This window comes from Portunus trituberculatus, chromosome 25, assembly GCF_017591435.1.
Source record: "Portunus trituberculatus isolate SZX2019 chromosome 25, ASM1759143v1, whole genome shotgun sequence".
NCBI classification, from domain to species: Eukaryota; Metazoa; Arthropoda; class Malacostraca; order Decapoda; family Portunidae; genus Portunus; species Portunus trituberculatus.
In genome coordinates this window covers 14,714,441-14,736,940 of record NC_059279.1, presented here as the reverse complement: position 1 = coordinate 14,736,940, position 22,500 = coordinate 14,714,441, and the positions used below count along the sequence as shown (strand labels likewise).

Below are 22,500 nucleotides of genomic sequence, written 5' to 3'. Positions count from 1 at the left end.
GCCTCCACACAGACAAAACGTCCGGGACCTGCCATTTCGGTCCCTCAGACCACATCCTCCGGGAGACGCTGCAGGCGGAGGATCACAAGTATGATGTGAAACTCCTGCCGGCGGATCGTCAAGTGTCTGCCTTTGTGGAGCATGAGCAGACCAAGAGGTGAGTCGAGGCTTTGGGAAATATATGCCACACACACTAACTCTAACACAACGGTGAGAAGAGATATGGGTTGGCAGTTGTGTAAGGAAGTAGAGGGCCAAAAAAAAAAAAAAAACGTAAATCTAAAGACTCTAAAAACAATTGACGTGATAATGCATGATTCCTTGAACCTTTTAGTGGTGTTATTGAGTGAGGGTCTGAAAGGCAACAGGTGGAAGAGGAAGTGAGGTAAGCAGCCAGGTGCGCACTGTGAGGTATTAGCGGGAAGACGTGCAGGTAGGAAGGGGATGATGATGAAATGTGCGGGTGGTGGTGAGGCGAAAATGAGGAACAGGTGCGTGTCGGGAGGAAGAAAATGAATGTGTTGGTCTGTAAGGGATAATGAAAATGCTTGTTTGTGTGGTGGGTATGCTGCATACATGTGGTGTGTGGGGGAAGGGTGCGTGTCTGGTATGTGGCAAATATGTGGATCAGGTGTTTCGTGTGTACATGGGAGGTGTGTGGTATGTGCATGGAAAGTGTTTGATGTGTACATATGTGTGTGTGTGGGGGGCGGATGAGAGGTTTGTGATATGTGTATGAGAAATGTTTGGTATATAGAAGGTATTTGGTGTGTGTATGGGAGGTATTTGGTGGGTATATGGAAGATATGCAGTGAGAGGTATGGCAGGTGTGTGCATGGGAAGCGTGGTATGTGCCGTGGCGTGTGCTGCTGCAGTGAGGTGTGTGGTGTTTCCCGAAGGTTGGTGTTCCCCCTGGTGGAGGGCGGCCCTATCACCATCACCATCACCCCCTGTGACTTCCCCCTGTCCTGGACGCTGGAGTTGCGCCCCCACCAGGACGAAGAACTGTACGAAGGTGGGAGTAAGAAGATACGAGCTGTGTTGAGCGCTGTGGGTGGGCGCGGCGCCTCCCACCCACGCCGCCACCACTACTCCACCAACACAATAACAAATGTCTCCCGTAACTCTACCAAGCCGGTGCGTCACGAGAGGCGAAACGAGTCTTCTGTTTTCACTGCCTGGCAGCAGCAGGCGGCCACGGCAGCGGGTCTTCCCTATGACACCACCACCGCGTCGGGGAGGGAGCATGCAGGCGCTGGGAGCAGAGAGATGGAGGAGCAGCAGGAAGTGGAGGCACTGCAGCAGGCGGCGGGCGTTCAGGAGGGCGTGGTGGTGCAGTACGAGGGGCACGAGCCACAGCAGTTCAGCAGGGAGCAGGCCCCGCCAGGCCTGTACGTAGTACAGGTGCGTCTTGACCAACCTTCACTTGTCGCAGCAGGTGTTGCGTGATTGCTGATGATAATGTTGTGGAATAAAGTGTTGGGTTGAGGGACAGGGACGGGCAGGGGATAGTGACAGGCGAGCAGCGAAGAGAAACGCTAAACGTGCCACAAACACAGCTGCACGCCGGCCGGGGACCCACGCACGTCCACATCCTCGTTACCTGCCACTGGACGCCGCCGCCCACTGCAGCCCGCGTCACTGCCACGCCCACTTCCAGGGGCAAGGCAGTCACCCTTCGCTGGGCAGGCAGCAGGTGAGTGCCTGACGCTAGTTTGTGACGCTGTTAAGGGCTCCAGAACTGTACGTAGTGTCTTCACATTCTCTCTCTCTCTCTCTCTCTCTCTCTCTCTCTCTCTATCTATCTATCTATCTATCTATCTATCTTTTTTTCTATGTTACGGCCTATAGCGCCTGTAGGCAAACTTGGAGAGTATATGTGGGAAGCGCTGTTAAGCTTCTGCCCATTAGTGGCGCAAGTCATTTTATTTATAGTGGTACCCATATTAGAGCCCATATCACCACCCAAGTGCACCTTTGTTGTAATCACCTAGAACCTTGATGTCATGGTGACATGTACGTTACTTTAAACCACTCGACAAATGCCATAGCTTCGAAACGGTATGTGGTGAGATTTGAACCTAAGCGTGGATGTCTGACCGATCCCACGCTCACCACCTTATCCACTATGCCACCGCCTATCTACTTACCTATCTATCTGATATTCATTTAATATCTATCTATCTATCTATTTATTTGTTTGTCTGTGTGTCTGTCTATCAGTCTGTTTATCCATCAATCTTTCTGCAGGAACGTGGGCGGGTACTGCCTGGCGGTGAGCGAGGGCCGTCCCTTCCCGTCACTGTGTGCTGCCCGCGCCGCACTCTCCCATTCTCCCAATAAGTGGCCTCGGGCCATCCTGGGCTGCACAGACAACCCCTGGTACGAGTTGCCCCACGCCCCACGCCGGGCGCTGCACGTGGCAGTGTGGGAGGCGGGGAACGGCGGGCCGCCCCTGGGTACTGGTCTGGTGCCAGCCAAACGTACCAGAAGAATACCCCGCCTAAGGCCCGGCGCCCTGATGAAGCTGGTGCCCTCCACGGCAGGCACGGCGGTGGCAAAGTTTCGTGTACGTAAAAGAGGCAAACGGCTGCACGTGATCGCCGTGGCGTGCGGGGCCAAGCTGCGCCTCAAAGTGATGGCGGCGTGCGGAGAGCGTCTGGCCACCGCTGAGGGCAACTTAGGCGCCCTCCACTTAGTAGTGAAAAAGCGGGAAGCACCACCCAAGGTGCTCATCATGCGCCTAGTCACCAAGCCGCCAGGGGCAGCCAGTGAGGTGCTCCTGACGGCCTCCTACGCCGCCCACTCACTCTCCCTGCCCCGTTTGCCCCGCAACGCCCGAGTCAGGGCCAAGAACATCACCTGCACCTCCGTCACCCTGAGGTGGTCAGCGGCGCGGGGTTCCCATGCCTACTGTGTGCTGGTAAAGGAGGACAAGAGCGGCAAGGTGTGGCGGACGCGACCCCCGCGTCAGTGTGGGTGGGAGGCGGCACTCAAACAAACCCACTTCGCCATCAAGTGGTGCAGCGCACCCACCACCACCGGCCGCCAGGAGAAGACCCTGCACACCCTCGCCCCCGCCACCACCTACATCGCCACCGTGCTCTCCCGCCACCCCGGCAATGGCCGCGCCCTCTCCTTCTCACCCATCCGCTTCACCACATCCTCCCTGTGCTTCCCCACCACCACTGTCGCCACCATCACTTAGAGCCGCTCCCCTCATCATCACCCTCACTGATCGTATCTCCCCTGACATCAGTCCGTCACCGCCTCCTCATCGCAGTTCACTCTCATTCACTCACTGCCGTGACAGACACTCACACACTCATGACAGCAGCGTCACTCACACCCTCAGACCTTCACAGGCCGTCCTGTCACTCCTATCACGTAATCATAGTCAAGAGTTGAAATAAATATATATTTTCGCATCTTTCTTTTCTTTTCACAACGAACCACTCCTTGGCGTCGCATGACCCCGGTGGTGCGGCGTCTCAAGCAGTCCGTCATTTAATAGATTCTTTATGGGTGATTACTCATTAGAATGTGTAGCAGCCATGGCTTGTCCGCAGTGTAAGCAACCAATAATAACACAGGTGAGCCATGACGTCACAGGGAGGAGCCAACACACACACACACACACACACACACACACACACACACACACATGTTGCCAAATAGAACATAATACCCTCTAATTCACTCTTACAACAACTAACACACTCCACTTGACTTGTCTTTCCCTCGGGCAGTGTAAATGATAGACACCTCGCCATGTACGACTTAATTCACTGGTGAGATGCAGCGTCATCAAACAAGGAAAACGGGATTACAGATGGCCCTCACCAAGCATAGCCACGGTCCACTATTGCCATCACAGAGTCCCTAGTTATCAGCTGTTTCCCTTCAGGTTTCAGTGCTTCCTTGGCTCATGGTGGTAGTGGAGAAGAAAAGTGAAGTGACGCCTCTAGGAATTCCAGCAGCAGGGAGGAGAAGGACGCAGGAGCAGCCAAGGATACGTCCGTGTGTCAGTCAGGTTGGTGAAGGAGGCAGGAGTGGTGTGACTTGCTTGCTGTCGTGTTGATAATGGAGTGGTTGTTTGATGCGTATAGCCTGTTTGGTCGTTAATGAATGGTTTGGGTGTTGTGAGAATTGTTGTTGTTGTTATATAAGCACTCCAACGTTAGCCAGAATTTTTTTTTTCTATTATGCAAGAGGGGAAGCCGACTAAGAGCAACAAAAGATCAAATAGAAGGTCCACTTGAATGTCAGTTCCCTTAAAGATCAAGAAAGAATTAGCCATTACGTCATCTTTGCTTTCGTTTATTCTATTCATTCATTTATATTTTGGGTATGCAAGAAGGGATCGTAGCTTAAAGACCAAAAAAATCCAAGAAACAAGGCCCACTCAAGCCATTCCTCAGAGTGCAGTGAATATAGTGTCCAATAAACATAGATAAGGGTCAAAGGGATCAAATGTAAACAAAATGCCACTCAAAAACGTAGAACACTTTCTGTTGGAGGCAATATGGGGTGCGTGTGAGGGAGAGAGAATGTGGGTTTACTAAGGAATATCGAGTGTACTGTGCTCAAATATTCCTGACAGGAGATGGCGTGTATGTAATGTGGAACTCCTTTTTTTCTCTTGTGCTTGTTTTTACGTGCTGCAAATATGTGTGTTTTTTTTCTCTCTTTCTATTTTACTAGTACTCTTGGCAAGCTTTGTTTTTCATACGTAGGTATATTAAATACTGGATGTGGATGTGTGCACATGGATATAGTTTGCTGCGTGGGAATGATGGCTACGCGTGTGGATGTGGAGGACATGTAACACTGCTGGCATTTAGTGGACGTTGAAACATTTATTTTGTCTGTTTATTCTTATGTACATTCCAGTGTTACACATACTTGCGTTCTAAATAATATATATCATATCGTATTTATTATATACTATTATATACAACAACCATTTAATCAAACTCTTAAGATTAGAGATAAATATAGTACCGGCACAATTACGTAAGCTGGATTACGTGAGGTCAGCAACTCCGCCAAGCTTACCAGCACCCTGTCAGGTCACATATCAGCATCCTGTCAAAATAGTATCCCATCATGTTAAGTTAGCACATCGTCAAGTCATGTCAGCGTCTCTTTAAGTTACATCAACTCTGCCAGCACCCCATCAAATCAGGTCACCAAGACAGGTTAAATCACCACGTCAGGTCAGCTCACTCCACCACAGGCTGGTGGAGGAGCTGCCTCACTTGGTCAAAACCCACACGTCACAAATGCGGATGTCGGAATAATGCGGCTCCGTCACGAAAAAGTACCTCCCGACAATGGGCGTCTCTGCCACCACCTCCAGGCCGAAGGTCGGGGTAAAGGTGGGCTTGGGCAGCAGCTCAGGGTTGTTAGTGACGGTGGTGTCGTTGCCCACTCGGAACTCTACGATGTTGATGTCAATGAGGGCAGTGAGACTGATTCTGACTCGGGTCACCCTTCTGGGTGACCCAAAGTCAGCCCTCCACCACGGCGAGTTGTCCACTAGACTCTCATAACAAGCGGCCTCCGTCTGACAAAAGAAGTTTACTTGTGTGGGATAGTAGTTGTAGAAAGAGCTGTAGACCGAGGAGGACGCCGTGGTGGCGCCCAGTGCCACGTCCCCGAGTGCCGGGTGAATAGAGTAGCAGTAGTCATACGCAAACACGCCGCTGCCTGGCCCCACCCACGCGTTCGTCACCTTGGCGTGGAAAAAATCACATTTGTTGCCTGGAAAATTAGAAGAAACTGAGTCTAGAGAGAGCAAGAGGATAGATTTAAGCGCTAACGACGGTGTTTACTTTAACTAAACAATTTTGTTCATAAGTGCGAGAGAATACTAAAATCAGTCTGAAGAAAGAAAAAGCATCTAATTTACAGTATTTTTTGTTTGCGGGGATGGTGAGAATGACTGCTGGTGTGTTGGTTAATGTGTTGTGCGTGTATTGTGAGCGTCGGCTCAACAAGGTGAAACGTGACGACACATTTTTAGTTTGTATTCGGAAACACTGTTCTCTAGCCATGACTATTTTCACAGGCCGCAGAGATGATTACCGGAATTCTTAAGACTTTCTCGATTTGATCATATAGAAGTCTTATTACCATGTCGCTAACTTCCTAAAGATAGCCTTGAAACCGTGTAGCTGTAACAAGACTCGAGGCACAGGTCTTTGGTCAGGCGTCAAAGCGTGACTCACCCTTGAAGCAGTAGAGGGAGCAGTACGGGATCTCGCTGCACACGGCGCCGCACCTCAGATTCATGCTCATCTTGTCAGTGGGCTGGAAAATGTAGGAGTTGAGCAGGCACGGCGCGATGGTGTCAGGGAAGGAATTGTCCACCTGCGAATCATTAACGATTTCATAAATATTTGTGCTTCCTCGGTGATCAGAACATACAGCAGCCTTTATATAACAGTGTGTGAAATTGTTCCTTTGTTCCGCTAAATGACAGAAGAGACAGGTCAGTGTCACTGAGAAATGCGTCACTTGAGCGAAGACTTCCAAGGAACCCAAACACAGCAAGGCCAGTCATTTTGTCTCATGGTTATTGCACGATTACGTTTTTCTCATGGAGGGAACAAAAGTATTGGTCCGTATTTTTAAAGACGCTTCCATCTCGCATCAGGAGTATTTCCAAAACCATAGATATGATTTGTAGGATCATCGTGGGTACTTGTTTTCAATGACAACACATAATCAACTTTAAACAATATTAATAATCATAAAATCATTTTGAAAATCTCTGATACTTCTATTGTTGTCAAACTTCCTATTACTTGACTTCATCTAAGAGGGAGGTTTCACGACATTTGTTGTTTTGGGTAACTCTTTCGGACCTGCAAGGGGGACTGGCAACTAAGTGGGCCTTTTTTTTCGTTTATTGTTGCCCTTGGCCAATTATTAACTCTTATATAAAAAAAATGTAAAGTATGAGAAAGATTATTTAGAATCCACTGACTTAGAAAATCTGAAAGAGTGGCTAACGTAGGCGCCGCCAGGTGAGGGGCGTTACCTTGACGTAGTGGGATGTGGTGATGGAAGTGACGGCGACGGCGAGGAGAGGCAGGACGAAGCAGGTGCGCAACATGGTGGTGGAGGCTCCTTCTGGTGATGCTTCTGAATAAGACATGTACAAATATAAGCACACACACACACACACACACACACACACACACACACGGCCCGGTAGCTCAGTGGTTAGAGCGCTGGCTTCACGAGCCAGAGGACCGGGGTTCGATTCCCCGGCCGAGTGGAGATATTTGGGTGTGTCTCCTTTCACGTGTAGCCCCTGTTCACCTAGCAGTGAGTAGGTACGGGATGTAAATCGAGGAGTTGTGACCTTGTTGTCTCGGTGTGTGGTGTGTGCCTGGTCTCAGGCCTATCCGAAGATCGGAAATAATGAGCTCTGAGCTCGTTCCGTAGGGTAACGTCTGGCTGTCTCGTCAGAGACTGCAGCAGATCAAACAGTGAATTACACACACACACACACACACACACACACACACACACACACACCCCTTTGCTCTATCATCAATGCCTCCCTTGCTCAACATTCCTGCCCCGATGACTGGAAGACATCTTACGTCACCCCCCTCCCCAAAATTTCTAATCCACAGTCACTGAATGATCTAAGACCAGTCGCCATCACCCCTATACCCAGCCTTATCTGTGAAGATTTTGTTTTCGACTGGGCCTATAACAAAATTTGTAACTCTATTGACACACAACAATTTGGCAATATTAAATCCACCTCCACATCTCACTACCTTGTCAGCTTCCTGGAATTCGTCCACAGCCACCTGGACAAACGCAACACTTCTCTAGCTATTGCTTTTGTGGACTTCAGAAAGGCCTTTGATCTTGTTGATCACACTGTTGTGATAAATAAAGCCATCACTCTGGGCCTCTCTCCCTACCTGATAGCGTGGTTGGCAGACTTCCTCACGGGAAGGCGTCAGGCCGTTCGTTATCAGGGCTCTGTCTCCTCTTTCCAACAGCTCACATGCGGGGTCCCTCAGGGGACCAAGATGGGTCCCCTGTGTTTCCTCATCCTTATCAACGATGCTCTCGTCCACACCCCCCACCGCTGGAAGTATGTGGACGACTGCACCGTGGGCGTACCCGTCAACAACACCAACCCAGACTTCTCAGCACTGCAGTCCACTCTAAACCAACTACAGACGTGGACGGAGGACAACAAAATGACCATCAACCACACCAAGACCGTGGTGATGCACATTTGTACCTCCACAGCAGCAGTTCCCCCTCCCCAGCTTTCTGTGGGCCCTCACTCCCTCCAGGTGGTCCGCAGCACCAAGCTTCTAGGTGTCTTGGTGGATGATCAGTTAACATGGAAGCAGCATGTTTCCAACATCATCAGGTCAGCCTCATATAAAATCTATTTACTGCGCCGACTCAGGTCCCTGGGAGCACCGGCAGATGAGCTGAGGGGAGTGTACCTCATCTTTATACTCCCTAAGCTCATGTACGCCGCCCCAGCGTGGTCCTCCTCCTGAACCTCACACAACGACAACAGCTGGAGAGGGTTCAGAGGAGGGCGTTCAGGGTCATCCTTGGGCCTGCCTACAGGTCCTACGAGGACGCCCTGACCTGCCTGAGTCTGCCGAGGCTGGCCACAAGACACCAGGAAGCCTTGGAAAAATTTGGGGAAGGACTGCTGCGTCATCCACGTCTCCGCCACCTGCTACCACCCGACGTGCCTCCCCCTGCTCGCGCCACCCGACACCATAATCGCGTGGCGCCTTTGAGAGCACCGCGCACGGATCGGTACCGACTCAGCGCGGTGCCCACTATTGTGCGAGCTTTAAATAAATAAGTGAATTTCTAGGTTAAGTTTATCCATAGTTAGGTTAAGCATTTTTTAGTTCATTGTGGTAATGTCCCACCCCTGTACATTTTCAGTGTATTTTTTACATTGCCTAATTAATAAACCGTTTATTATTATTATTATTATTATTACACTTATCCTCCAATTTTGAATGACACTTTTGATCTTTTTGGTAGGTGACTGATTCTGGATTTGCTCTCTCTCTCTCTCTCTCTCTCTCTCTCTCTCTCTCTCTCTCTCTCTCTCTCTCTCTCTCTCTCTCTCTCTCTCTCTCTCTCTCTCTCTCTCTCTCTCTCTCTCTCTCTCTCTCTCTCTCTCTCTCTCTCTCTCTCTCTCTCTCTCTCTCTCTCTCTCTCTCTCTCTCTCTCTCTCTCATGAATAAATCGAGACACCCCATCACCTCACAATAATTGGCTACGTGTCTTACAATCAATATGGAAGCTCAGCATGATAACTCTAATAATAGTCAGAGCAATAGTAACAGTTTATCACAGACACATCTTGACACAGGTAGTAATAACCCTAATAGTAGTAATGGATCATCTCCAGCTACACTGACCCGCTTCCTGGCCGCTCTTCAATATAGTGCACGGAATTTATTACTCTATCAAGACATTAAGCAAATCATAAATGGGAGTAAATATGTATGTATCTCTGTGACTCTTTGCTCCTCCAGGCCACAGTGTCGGTGCCTTGAATACTGCACAACTTAATCAAGGTAATGCCTCCTTCGTGTTGTCTATAGCGGAAGTCTTGCCGTCACACCAACCTCATGTATTGAATATTGTAGTGATGACCAACGCCTCTCCCTACTACGTGTGACCAAAGGCGGGAGTGTCCAAGTAAACCCATCTCTCTCTCTCTCTCTCTCTCTCTCTCTCTCTCTCTCTCCGTATTCAGGAATTCTTTGTTCTCTCACTACGACTGTTTTCAAAGGCTCTAGCTTAAGATACTCATGATTTTAGAGGTATTTTTTATGATTTTGGTGATGGATTAGCTAGGTTTCTAGTTTACCATAAAGAGAAACTGTCTTAAAAACTCTGCTAGTCGTTTCTGTCGTGGTTTCTGAATATAGCCGTCTCTCTCTCTCTCTCTCTCTCTCTCTCTCTCTCTCTCTCTCTCTCTCTCTCTCTCTCTCTCTCTCTCTCTCTCTCTCTCTCTCTCTCTCTCTCTCTCTCTCTCTCTCTCTCTCTCTCTCTCTCTCTCTCTCTCTCTCTCTCTCTCTCTCTCTCTCTCTCTTTTAGGGAATTGGCTCAGAGATGTACGAACTTGCGAAAAGTGTCCAAGTTCTTGCAGTTTGTGGATGGAGACGCGGTGTAAATAATGCCGCTGCCTCCCCGTGACTCTGCCCTCGCACCTCCAGCCTTCCCTCCTTCATCTGACCCAGCCTGACCCAACCTGACCTCAACTAACCAAAGTAAACCTGGCCTTGAGTCGTCTTGTAGCCTCACTAAAACGTGTCCTACCATTCGCTTCACCCTTATGTCACCCTCACTTCACTAAATACTTTCATCACCCTTATTTCGCCCTCCCTTCACTAAACCTCACTCTGTCCTCACCTTCACCTAATTCTCACCTATAACACGCACCTCGCCCGGCACAGGAACGCAATTATCCTCCCTGACTTATTTCCATGTCCGGCAGCGACTTAAGACATCAGTGTCCTCTTAACCTCTTCAGTACTGAGACGCATTTTTACCTTGACTTTTTAGTATGATTAGATGATTTTATTTGCATTTGGAAGGGTCTTTGGAGGTTAGAAGATTGATGGCCGCAGTCTTTACTATTTCAGTCCCGCACATGAGTTTCTGAAGCTGTAAAAAAATCGCTAAATAGTAAACAGAATGAATATGAAAACGCGGCATGGTACTGAAGGGATTAAGTATTGTCTGCTGTGATGATTTACGCTTTCAGTCCTCTATCACTATTTTGGCGCGAACAAATCACTTTAATAAGGAAGCAAAGGGATGTGTCTTGTACTCTATGGATGTTATTTCTCTTTTCTCTTCGTGTGCTGGCTTGGAGTGGGTGGAGAAGGTGGAATGGGGGGATGGATAGGATGATGAAACGCGTCTATCTGTTCCCTTTTCCTTACTCCCGCCACCCCCCGACGACTCCCCCAGCAGGACACGAGCGAGCCAGGGCCGGCATGCAAAGGAGTGGTGGATGTATGAGTGTTCCGCCGCATGAATTTGAGAAGTGTAAAGTGAATACGGAATCGCCATATTTCCTGCTGGTGTAATGTTTAGGTGACGCGTGGCGGTAAAGGAAGGAGGCACTGAAGATGTAAGAGGAGGAGGAAGAATGGAAGAATGGAAGAAAAGTTTATGAGGTTTTACTATTTTGCACTCTTACATTTGGCTCGCTCCCAGGTAAACAGTGTTACCAGTTGTTGAATTTGTTGGATAAGATTGATTTTGGCTTAGTAATTGATTGGTTACATTTATTTACTTTTTATTTAATGATTCTAGGCTTGATTTGTTGCATGAGATCGAGATAGGTTGCTTTATCGAATGGTTGATATTGTTTGCCTATAGATATTTCACTTTTTTATTGATTTTTGGGATATCTCGTCTTTTCAGGAGTTTGATATCTCTACTCATAAATTTTAGCTCCTCCTCCTCTTTATGAATTATTATTAACCCCTCTTCAATACTATGAAGCGCTTCCATATTCATTCTGCTTTCTATTTGGTGATTTTATACAGCTTCAGAAATTTATGTGGGGGATGAAAATAGTGAAGATTCTGGACCATTAATCTCCTAATCTCCATAGACTCTTGCTAATATAAATAAAATGGTCTAATCGTACACAAATCTCAAGTATTTAAGGGGTTTAAAGTTTCTACTATCCACTCACTCGTCCATCATTTAAAGTTGTTCTTCTATCTTTTTATCACATTTATTTATTTATTTTTTTTCAGTGAGTGCAAAACGTTGCTGTATTTGTGTTGCGTCTCTGATAGTGATGGTACTTCCCTTCTTCGCTATAGTGGTCGTTCTTCGATCACCCTGTCACGACTAGGCATTTTATTTTCTTTAATGTCTAAGTTTTTAGGTATTATTTTTGTCCTAAGTTCTCGTCAATATTTCTGCAGCGTATAAAGACAAATTTACTCTCTTTTATCTTTTCTCCCCCGTGTCTCCATGCAAACCGTTCTTACAGCGTTCGAAATAATAATAAAAAAGAATAACCGTTGCAGTAAAAGGTTTAGCATTTACGTCATTGTACAAAAATGTTTCCTCGGATATGTAGAAAAGATGTAAACAGTTTTCTTTTTCTTGGGCAATAAAACCATTTAAAAGAGAATGTAGCGCAAAAACAGTGATTTTATTTTTTATCTACTCGTGATTTTCTCTCGTACCATCTTCCCTAGAATTTCGTCTGAATAGTTGTGGGTGGTGGAATATTACTTCAAAATTACTCCAGCATTAAAAAATAAGCAAATATCTAAAGCTAAACTGAACGATTCCTCTCAGAACATTGATGTCCCAAAAAATTATTAGGATTTTAGACAATTCATTTCCGTGTACAGTAATTGTTTGTTTTTATTTTCATTTATATTTTTGGAAAGAGCATTCACATTCACATTCTCTTATTACTTGCCAAACATTCTTCCTTCCCTGTGTTTAACCCTTTGAGTACCATAACGCGTTTCCATATTCATTCGGCTTACTATTTGGTGATTTTAAACAGCTTCAGAGACTTATGTGGAGATTAAAATAGTGAAGAATGTGGTCATTAATCCTCTGACCTCCATAAACCTTCCTGTTGTCTATAGAATGGTCAAATCATACACAAATCTCAGGTAAAAATGTGTCCCAGTACTGAAGGGGTTAATTTCAGTGAAGTTCTATAAGGAGAGAGACGAGTTCGACATAAGACAACCAAAGACGTGCAGTACTTTTTTTTTTCTTCTTTTTTACCTGGTTTTTTTCCATTAATGTGAACTACAAACATGCGAAAAATAGCACACACACGCAGACACACACACGCAAACACACACACGCCGCTAATAGAACTAGCTACAACTGGCTTTTTTATATATGACCTATAGCGCCTGTACGCATACTTGAAGAGTGTATGTGGGAAGCACTGTTCAGCTTCCGCCCATTAGCAGGCAATTTTATTTATAGTGGTAGCCATATTAGGACCCATATCACCACCCAAGCGCATCTTTGGTGTAACCACCTAGAACCTGGGTATCATGGTGACATGTAAGTAACTTTAAACGACTCGACAAATGGCACAGCTTCAGAGCGGTATGTGGTGAGATTCAACCCAAAGCGTGGACTTCTGCCCTATCCCACGCTCACCACCTTATCCACTACGCCACTGCCTATGGTGTGTGTGTGTGTGTGTGTGTGTGTGTGCGTAGATAAGCAAGCACGAGTTCATGGATATTTCAATAACTTTGATTGGTTCACGTGCTTGGACTTTGACGAGAGAGAGAGAGAGAGAGAGAGAGAGAGAGAGAGAGAGAGAGAGAGAAACAAAAAATGACTGAGACAAAATGATAGACAGACAAAAAAAAAGGAAGAAAAAACTAAGCAATAAACGTGAAATGAAGATACAGTCTGACATATAAAAGCCTCAAGGTGCGTTTTGTTTTATCAGTCACGACACAAATCAAGAATCCATGAGTAGCACATGACCCAAGAACGCGGAGTGAAGCCATCATGCAGCCTGGAATTATTATCACTTTGACAGACAGGTCGCGTGTTGTTCTGCGACTTTTTATTACCCAAATGTGGAAGAGAAATGAGGGGATTATTTTTTTCCTTTTAATATCACAGGTAATTTGTTGAACTAATTCTTAAATTGGAGAGTTTTGATGACGATGATAGTAGTAATCATAGATGTAGTGATTGCCACCATTATGTAGTTTACTACATATATAATTGGTGGCTAACGGTCTTGTCTGTGCCTCTCTTAGACCGTTCTTAGAATCCGTGTCTACTCAACTTCTGCTACTGCAGTGTGCTGCCTTGCATCAGCACGCTGTTTTCGGTGAGCTGTTTGGGTGCCTTGGGCGCGACGTGCTTCCACCACGCATTCACTGCTCAGCCCACGCATCCCACCACTGACCACCAGTTATATAGTGGAGGGGTGACCACCATGGTCAGTAAAGTGTTGTGGGGAAGTTACTCAGTGGCTGGTGTGTTTGTGTGTGTAGCACAGCGGTAGCACTTATTAGTCCAAGGGAGCAATGCAAACACACTTGTAATGTCCAGCAGTGTATTAACACAAGCAGAGAAACAGGAAACAAACCTGTGACGAACGTAAATCAGTACGGTAGTCCGTACTTTACTACTGGTGACGCCAAGCCTGTGGGCTGAGCTCGGGAAACAATACTCCCACAATGCATTTAGGGATATGTACGAACTTGTAAATGAATACATAATAATTAATAATACAACAGTAATGTAATAATAATAATAATAATAATAATAATAATAATAATAATAATAATAATTACAATAATAATAATGGTAATAATAATAATAACAATAATGATAACAAAGATAAGAGTAATGTGTGGGGGTGAGTTACCACAATACCGTAACACTATTGCTGATGATAATGGTAATAATAAAAAGTAATGATGATGATAATAGTAATAATAATAATAATAATAATAATTATAATAATAATAATAATAATAATAATAATAATAATAATAATAATAATAATAATAATAATAATGATAATAGAGACATTAAGATATTTTCCTAGTCAAGTATTTGTTGCCGTAACGGAAAAACATCAGAAAATAAAATAAACAAATGCATAAATCATCTTTTTCACATTTCAATGCTAGACTAAGAATTTTTCCTTTTAATTACGGCTTTTCCTTCAGCATTCTTTTTCTCATTTAATTTACTTATTTTTGTCTTTTTTATCTATTTACTCTCACTTATTGTTTTTGTTGCTGTTGTTTTAATACTGTTCTGATTTCCTCTCACAGAAAAGGTCAAGCTCTGCATTTACCTCCTCTCATTTCCTGTTTATTCTCACTTATTGTTTTTGTTGTCGTTGTTGTTGTTATTGTTTTATCTTGATCAGAACTCCTCAGATAAGGTCAAGTTTTTGTATTTCCCTCCTCTCATCTCCTGCACGCTTAGACATTAGCTCCCAGAATTATTACGAGTCATGTATTGAGCTCATCCATAATTGTGCTTTGGTGTCCCCTCCTTATTTTTTCCTTTCTCCACTGATACTGAAGTTATAGCAATACATTATGAAGTTATAGCAATACATTATGAAGTTATAGCAATACATTATGAAGTTATAGCAATACAATAGAAGCATTTATACATTTTCTACAGATTTTTTTTACATTTATTTTTTTTTCATTCTGTTGTTTATTCACTTCCATTTTTATTACATTTTACATTTTTTCTCCGAATTTTTTAACATCAATTTTTTTTTCTTTTACATTTTGTTGTTTATTTATTTGTATTCTTTTTTTTTTTTTTTTTTTTACATTCATGGTGCAAGTTTACACACAGTTGACACGTTTACTTCAGGACTCGTATCAGCTAACACTCCTCAGCTGCACCCATAAAATACAGAACTCAACACTCCTGCCGATCACTAACTAAACTTAACGGTCTGAACGGTTTGCTGGAAGAAACGGCGTCCAGATTACAAGGTTTCGAAATTTATGATATTGCTTTGCTTCACGAACTCCTTACTATTTCGCTCCACGTGGCTTGGAAATTCGTGGGAGGGAATTTTGGCGATGCAGGGTTTGCGGGGACAAGGAGTAACCCTCACTGCCTTTACTATTTCATAAGGTGTGGCGTGAGGGTTCAAGCGAGTGAATGTTGGCGATGCAGGGTGTATGGAGACAAGGAGTAACGCTCACTACCTTTACTGTTTCATTAGGCGTGGCGTGAGCGTTCAAGCGAGTGAATTTTGGCGATGCAGAGCTTGCTGGGACAAGGAGTAACCCTCTCTGCCTTTACTGTTTCATTAGGATTCAAGCGAGTGAATTTTGGGGATGCAGAGCGTACGGAGACAAAGAATAACCCTCACTACTTTAATATTTCATTAGGCCTGGCGTGAAGGTTCAAGAGGGTGAGTTAACCGTTTCACTGCTACTTGGCGCAACTTTCTCAAATTGTTAAGCACTCTGAGACGTGTTCTTTATGTTCCTCAGCCACTTCCAAGCATTGCACTGTCCAGAAATTGCCTAGTGTACTCTTTTCTTAATTCTCACTCTCTTGTACGTGATTATAAAGATTCCATACATTGTTCTTAGTGTTGTGAATTGCTGTATATTGCAGTGAAAGAGCTGAGATGATGCAGGCTTAGGGAGACGTGGAATAACTCTCACACCTTCACTTCTACTGTAGGTACAAACACTGCTACCATTACCCTCAGCATTATTCCTTCAGGAGCGCTGCGGTTCAAATATATCCTTGTAACCAGACGGGACAGTAGTTAAATGAGTAGAGAGTTACCTGCGTGAAGTGCCTCCCTCCTGCTGCTGCCCTGCCTCCCTTGACGCCGGCAGAGAGGCAGTGGGAGTGGCAGGGAGTCACAAGCCACCTGGAGACGTGTGACACCTGTTTGAACTCCGCTTGTGCTCTGACGGACTTTCAATTAACCGTCACACTAATCACTCTGGCAGCGGCATTCATTCATTCACTCACTTGATTAATTAATTGTTTTTTTCTCTCTCTTTTTTTCTTTTTACTACGCCGCTGCATCGGATTTTTAACTTCTCAATCTTTGTTTTGGTTTTAATTAAGTTTTGATTAACCCTCGCTTAGGTCGCAAGTGTTGGCATGCAGAGGACTCAGTTTTGCTGCCAGTGTGTGTCGTGCGCTGAACCAAGACTTTGAAAGATTAATGTAAAATGTTAGGTAATTGTAAGATCTTAGGTTTGTATTCCACACCCTTCAGGATCACGCTTTCCCCACGCACGCCCACCTGATGAAGCCACACGCCACATCAAGCACGTAATTTCATACCTGTGCCCCTTTCTATCCTCTCCCCATCCCTCCCTCCCCGTGTAGTTACGTGCTGAGGCAAGACCTGAGGGGCTGTGGAGCGCTGAGGATATGAATATTTCAAACAGAAGACCAAGAAAAATGTATGGTCTCTTTTTGTGTTCCTGTCGCTCCGCTGCTCCCCGAGAATGTTAGAAAAAGGAGGTAAATTATTCCTTAGACCTTCCCGTATCCAAACATTCAATTACCAGCTCTGATCATTAGGAGTGTTGGGGAGAAGAAGAAATAGTAGTAGTAGTAGTAGTAGTAGTAGAGGTGGCAGAAGAAGTAGTAGTAGTAGGAGTAGAAATAGAAGAAGAAGTAGAAGTAGTAGTAGTAGTAGTAGTAGTAGTAGTAGTAGTAGAAGTAGAAGTAGAAGAAGAAGAAGTGGTAGTAGTAGATGTAGAAGAAGACGTAGTAGTAGTAGTAGTAGCAGTAGAATAGATAAATAGAAATACAGGCCACAACAGTCTTTACGGACCCTACAAGGTGACCTGCCCTAAGATTATTTTGTTGTTAGAAGAAGAAAAGGATAACAAAGAGAAGAAGAAGAAGAAGAAGAAGAAGAAGAAGAAGAAGAAGAAGAAGAGCAAGAAGAAAAAGAAGAAGAAGAGTAAGAAGAAGAAGAAGAAGAGCAAGAAGAAGAAGGAGGAGGAGGAAGGGAAGTAGTAAGGAGAAGAAAGAGAATAATAATAAGCAGAAAAGGAGGAAGAGGAACAGAGGTATAGAAGGAGAAACAGGAATTAAGCGTTATTTTTTTTAAGCCACCTAAAACGATCCAAGAGAAGATATACCAGCTACACGTTTACTTGCTCAGACATATTCAAAAAGTGGGAAAAAGCAGTAGAATAAAAGCATCATTTGTAAACTACCAAAGAGTGTTAAAGAAAGAAAAATATGGCCTCTCCATCTTCCCCATAACATGCGAACTTTTAAAATGCCGTTACCAGTTTCTAGGAATGAAGGAAGGAAAGAAAAAAATAGAGAAAAAAAAAGAAGTGCGTTGTTGGTACGATATTGATGTTAAAAGAGAAAAAAAAATGGAAATCTTTACGTATACTTGTATCTGAATGTCACGACTTATACACAGGAATGAGTGTGTACAATAGATAGAAGGAAGGAGTTTGTACGATATTAATGTTAGGGAAAAAAACATGTGTACATCTTTACTTATACTGATATCGTAATCCCTTCAATACTGGTTCACATTTTTACCTTGAGAATTGTGTACGATTAGACCACTTTATTGACATTAGGGAGGGTCTATGGAGGTCAGAAGATTAATTAATGGCAACAGTCTTCACTATTCTAGTCCCCCTACATAAGTTTCTGAAGTTGTATAAAATCGTCAAATAATAAGCAGAATGAGTATGGAAATGTGTCATGGTACTGTCAATGTCACTGTTATTAGGTAGGAATAAATGTGTGTATTGTCTTACGTAAATAAATCTCATATACACGCGTCAGGTATGAGACTGTTGGTTTAATGGTTTAATGCATGATTTAATACGCTGGAAAATATACTGTACTATTTTCTTTTGTATTTTTCCCGTTATTGTTTGTAATTTGTCCTTTTTCTGTCATTTTTTTCCTTCACGTTGCTGTCAATACTTATTTCTTCATCCTATTTTCAAGTTTTATTTTTTTTTATTATTTTTTTTTTCGTATTGGCCTTCATACTTATTCTCTGTGCTTTTCTTCATCTTTATTATCATTTTAGTCATATTTTCTTCAGTTTTTGCCTGTTTCTGTCTTTATTTCAGTTTCACTATTCTTATTCTCTTTTCATAATTATGATTTCCAATGCTTTTTTGTTGCAGTTCCGTTTTCAATATTCCTTTTACTCTTTTCATTTTTAAACTTACACTCTGCTCAATCATGCAACTAGAACACCATCACCACACAGTTAAACAATAAGAATTCAATATTTGTTTCTGTTCATAAATATTTGATAATAACCTCTTCAGTGCTATGACGGGTTTTCATATCCATTCTGCTTACTATTGGGGAATTTTATACAGCCTCAGAAACTTAGGTAGAGATTGAAATAGTAAAAATCCTGCTCATTGACCTTCTGACCTCCATAAACCCTTGCTAAAGTACACAAAATCGTCCAATCACACTGAAACTCATGGCAGAAATACGTCCCAGTAATGAAGGGGTTAAGCACCACATAAATCTAAGACACGAGGAACTGATGTGCTATTCAGTGCTCCTTCCCATTAGATATTTACTTTTCGGTCAGCACTTCCCTACGAGACCCAGTGGTTAGTGAATCATGGTATGCACAGGTGAGAGTGATTCGGAAGTTCCCAGGTACAGAGAGGGAAGAGGGAAGGTTGGGAAGAACTGAGGTAAATACGTTAGGAATAGGAGAAAAAAATAGATGTGAGAGGTTAAATTAGGTAAATGTGTATGTAGGTAATTGGATTGAATGGGAGAAAAAGTTAGGAAAAGGGGAAATTGATATATAGGAAGGAAAGAAATATATGTGGGAGGTTGGGTTAGGTTTATTGAATGTGCGTAGAGGTTAGGAAAAGAAGAAATAAAAACGTAGGAAGGGAAGGAAGAAATAGTGGGAGGTTAGGTTAAGTTAGATTAGGGTAAGTTAATGTATGAAGGTAATTAGACTAAATGCGAGTAGAGGTCAGGAAAAATTAAACTGAATACGTAGGAATGGAAAAAAAAAGAAATAGACAAGGGGGGGGTTAGGTAAGGTTAGATTACTGTGTGTTAAGATAATTAGATAAGCAAGAACTTATCTTTTATTCTCTGGAACCAAACAATTCTACATTTCTGCCTCTTGGAGTAGTAAATAATCAGTTCCTTGTATTTCTGGAAACTGACGATCACAAACAATTCTTAGTGGCTTTTTGGATTAGTAAATAAATTGTCCCGTTGTATTTTTTAGTTGTTCGATGCTCACAAACAACTAGCGACTCCTTGGAACGGTAAACTGTCTCTTTCTTGTGTTTTCGAAGGATTAGATAATAAAAAAAAAACTTTAATGTCTTTTCGGAATGGTAAATAGTCTTTCCATTGTGTTTCTCGAGCCTTAAATAGTCACATACAGAAATTGGCTCCTTAGAATAATAAATTGCCTCTTCCTTGTATTTCTAATGCCTTAGGTAATCTGACAGCAACTTTAATGACCTTTTGGAGTGGTAAATAATCTGTCCATTGTGTTTCTCAAGTCTTAAATAGTCGCACACAGATTGGTTCCAAGGAATGGTAAACTGTTGGTTCTTTATATATCTGAAGGCTTAAATAACGAAAAACAACTCTAGTGACATCTTGAAGTGGTAAATAGCTTGCCCTGTGTTTTTCGACCCTTAAATGGTCACACACATAAATTGGCTCCTTAGAATGGTAAATTGTTGGTTCCTTGTATTCCTGAAGGCTTAGATAATCAAATACAACTTTAGTGGCTTCTTGGAGTGGTAAATAGTATGTCCCTTGTGTTTCTCTAGCCTTAAATGGTCACACACAGAAACTGCCTCCTTTGAATAGTAAATTAGCCTCTCCTTTTATTTCTAAAGCCTTATATAATCAGAAAACAACTCTAATGACTTCTTGGATTGATGAATAGTTTGTCCCTTATGTTTCTGGAGGCTTAAAATGGTGAAACACATAGACTGGCTCTTCGGAACGATAAATTGTCGGTTCCTTATATCTCTGTAGGTTAGATAATCGAAAAAACAGCTTTAGTGACATCTTCAAGTGATACACAGCCTGTCCCTTGTGTGTCTCGAGCTTTCAATAGTCACACACAGGAATTGGTGACGCATTAAGGTTTTTTTTTATTCATCTATTCTCAGAGACTCATATCGTCCCCCACGTGTAATTGCCGAGGGTTGATGAGAAGCATGTTGATATCTTCAGACACGAGGCAATGGAGTGACGTGTGAAAAAAAGGCCATCCTCATGCAAAACTCGAATTCACGTCACCTGGACCCCTGTTGTATGTCCCGCCGCTGATCACATTCATCCATCGCCTTTCCTTTGATGTGTGTATGCGTGTTGGTGTGTACCTGTATGTGTGTGTGTGTGTGTGTTGGTATACGTATCCGCACATCATACACGAGGCTCTCTTGATACTAAAGACTACGTATGATACAAGAAAACCTGCGTAAATAGTAGATTATGTTTAGGTTATGCATTATGCATGTCATGGGCTACGTACTATGATAAAAAGAAGTATCGGTATGTGTGGGAAACGTTATGACTGTACAGAACGAAGGAAACGAAAACATGCGAGACCAGCTGTTGACTGAATTTTTTTTTTATATTCACTGGACTCAAATGCACTGTTACTTTTTTCAACCCACAGTACATAATATAAAACATGCAATTCAGGACTCGCACACGACAGACGCTTCATGTGCTACTTCATAAGCTACACGCATTTTTTTTCCAGCAATTTTCCTCGTTTAACCTCAAAAGTTGTAGGTTGTCTTGGAAAACTAAGAACACAGGAGACAAAACAGAGATGAGATAGAACAGAGAACGACACAGAACGGAAACAAAACACGGAGAGTACAAAACGAAGGCGAAAAATAAATGAAAAGACATGAAAAAAAGAAAAAAATGGAACTAGTTAGAATTAAAAAAACAAATAACATGAACTTTTGCACATTTCTAATTAATTATCACTGAAAATGTACATTATAAGAGGCAGCATATTCGTAGTAAACAATAATTAAAAAAAAAAAGAACAAGAGGAAGAAGAAAAAAAAAAGGAGAATTGTGCCCTTCACCCAAAACGTGTTACAAATCAATAATGCAAACGCTGGCACTCCAATAGTGTCTTTTTTGCTATTACTCGTTCGCATGACGACTGGGAGAGGGAAAAAACGTTAATGGAAAACTGGAGACATACAAGTGGTGGTGGTGGTGGTGGTGGTAATGGTGGTGGTGCTAGTTATGGGGATTGTGGTAATGGTACTGGTTGCCATGATAGTGGTGATGGTAGCATAGATGATGGTGATGGTAATAGTAGTGGTGATGGTGTTGGTGGTTAGTGACGGCGGTGGTGCTGGTTTTATATTGAGGATTAAAATAAAGTTGACGTCACAAAGGCTTGAAATAATAATAATAATAATAATAATAATAATAATAATAATAATAATAATAATAATGATAATAACAACAACAATAAGAAGTAGAACAAGAACAAGAACACGAATCCAGGACAATAACAAGAAAAACAAGAACAAGAACAACGATAAGAGCAATAACATCAAACCAAAGCGGTAAAAAGAAATACATGCATAAAAAATTAGCCAAAATATGAAGGTGCAGGTGATGATGATGATGGTGGTGGTGGTGGTGATGGAGATGGTGAGATCCGATACCCTCAAAAAAAAAAAAAAATGACGATAATGCAAGTCCAAAAGATTTCTTCATAATAAATAATAAATGTGGGTGATCAAGTAATATGATGATAAAAAAAATAATAAAATCAAAACTCCACAATATTAAGAAGTTACGTCATCATTTCGTATTAGGAGCTTTAGTTAAACGCTTCTATTTTCAGCGATGAGAAGATCAGGTACGATATTCAGCGATGTATTGTACGATGCATTTAGGAAACCGTAGAGATCGTATGTTGAGGAG

General features: G+C 43.0%; 2 protein-coding genes across 2 annotated transcripts in view; one reads left to right on the top strand and one right to left on the bottom strand.

Annotated features, from left to right (window-relative positions):
- LOC123508928 overlaps nt 1-3,428 on the top strand; it is a 5,941-nt gene extending 2,513 nt beyond the window's left edge. The window contains exons 2-5 of the mRNA XM_045262963.1: nt 1-157; nt 900-1,404; nt 1,560-1,696; nt 2,251-3,428. The exon at nt 1-157 is cut by the window's left edge and continues 89 nt beyond it. Of these exons, the coding sequence (XP_045118898.1) occupies nt 1-157; nt 900-1,404; nt 1,560-1,696; nt 2,251-3,208 (1,757 nt within the window). The 3' untranslated portion in view covers nt 3,209-3,428. The remainder of the gene's footprint in view (nt 158-899; nt 1,405-1,559; nt 1,697-2,250) is intronic.
- A 1,415-nt stretch (nt 3,429-4,843) lies between these two features.
- LOC123508838 overlaps nt 4,844-22,500 on the bottom strand; it is a 19,369-nt gene continuing 1,712 nt past the window's right edge. The window contains exons 2-4 of the mRNA XM_045262776.1: nt 7,049-7,152; nt 6,234-6,375; nt 4,844-5,766 (exon numbers count right to left, since the gene is read on the bottom strand). Of these exons, the coding sequence (XP_045118711.1) occupies nt 5,258-5,766; nt 6,234-6,375; nt 7,049-7,123 (726 nt within the window). The 5' untranslated portion in view covers nt 7,124-7,152 and the 3' untranslated portion in view covers nt 4,844-5,257. The remainder of the gene's footprint in view (nt 5,767-6,233; nt 6,376-7,048; nt 7,153-22,500) is intronic.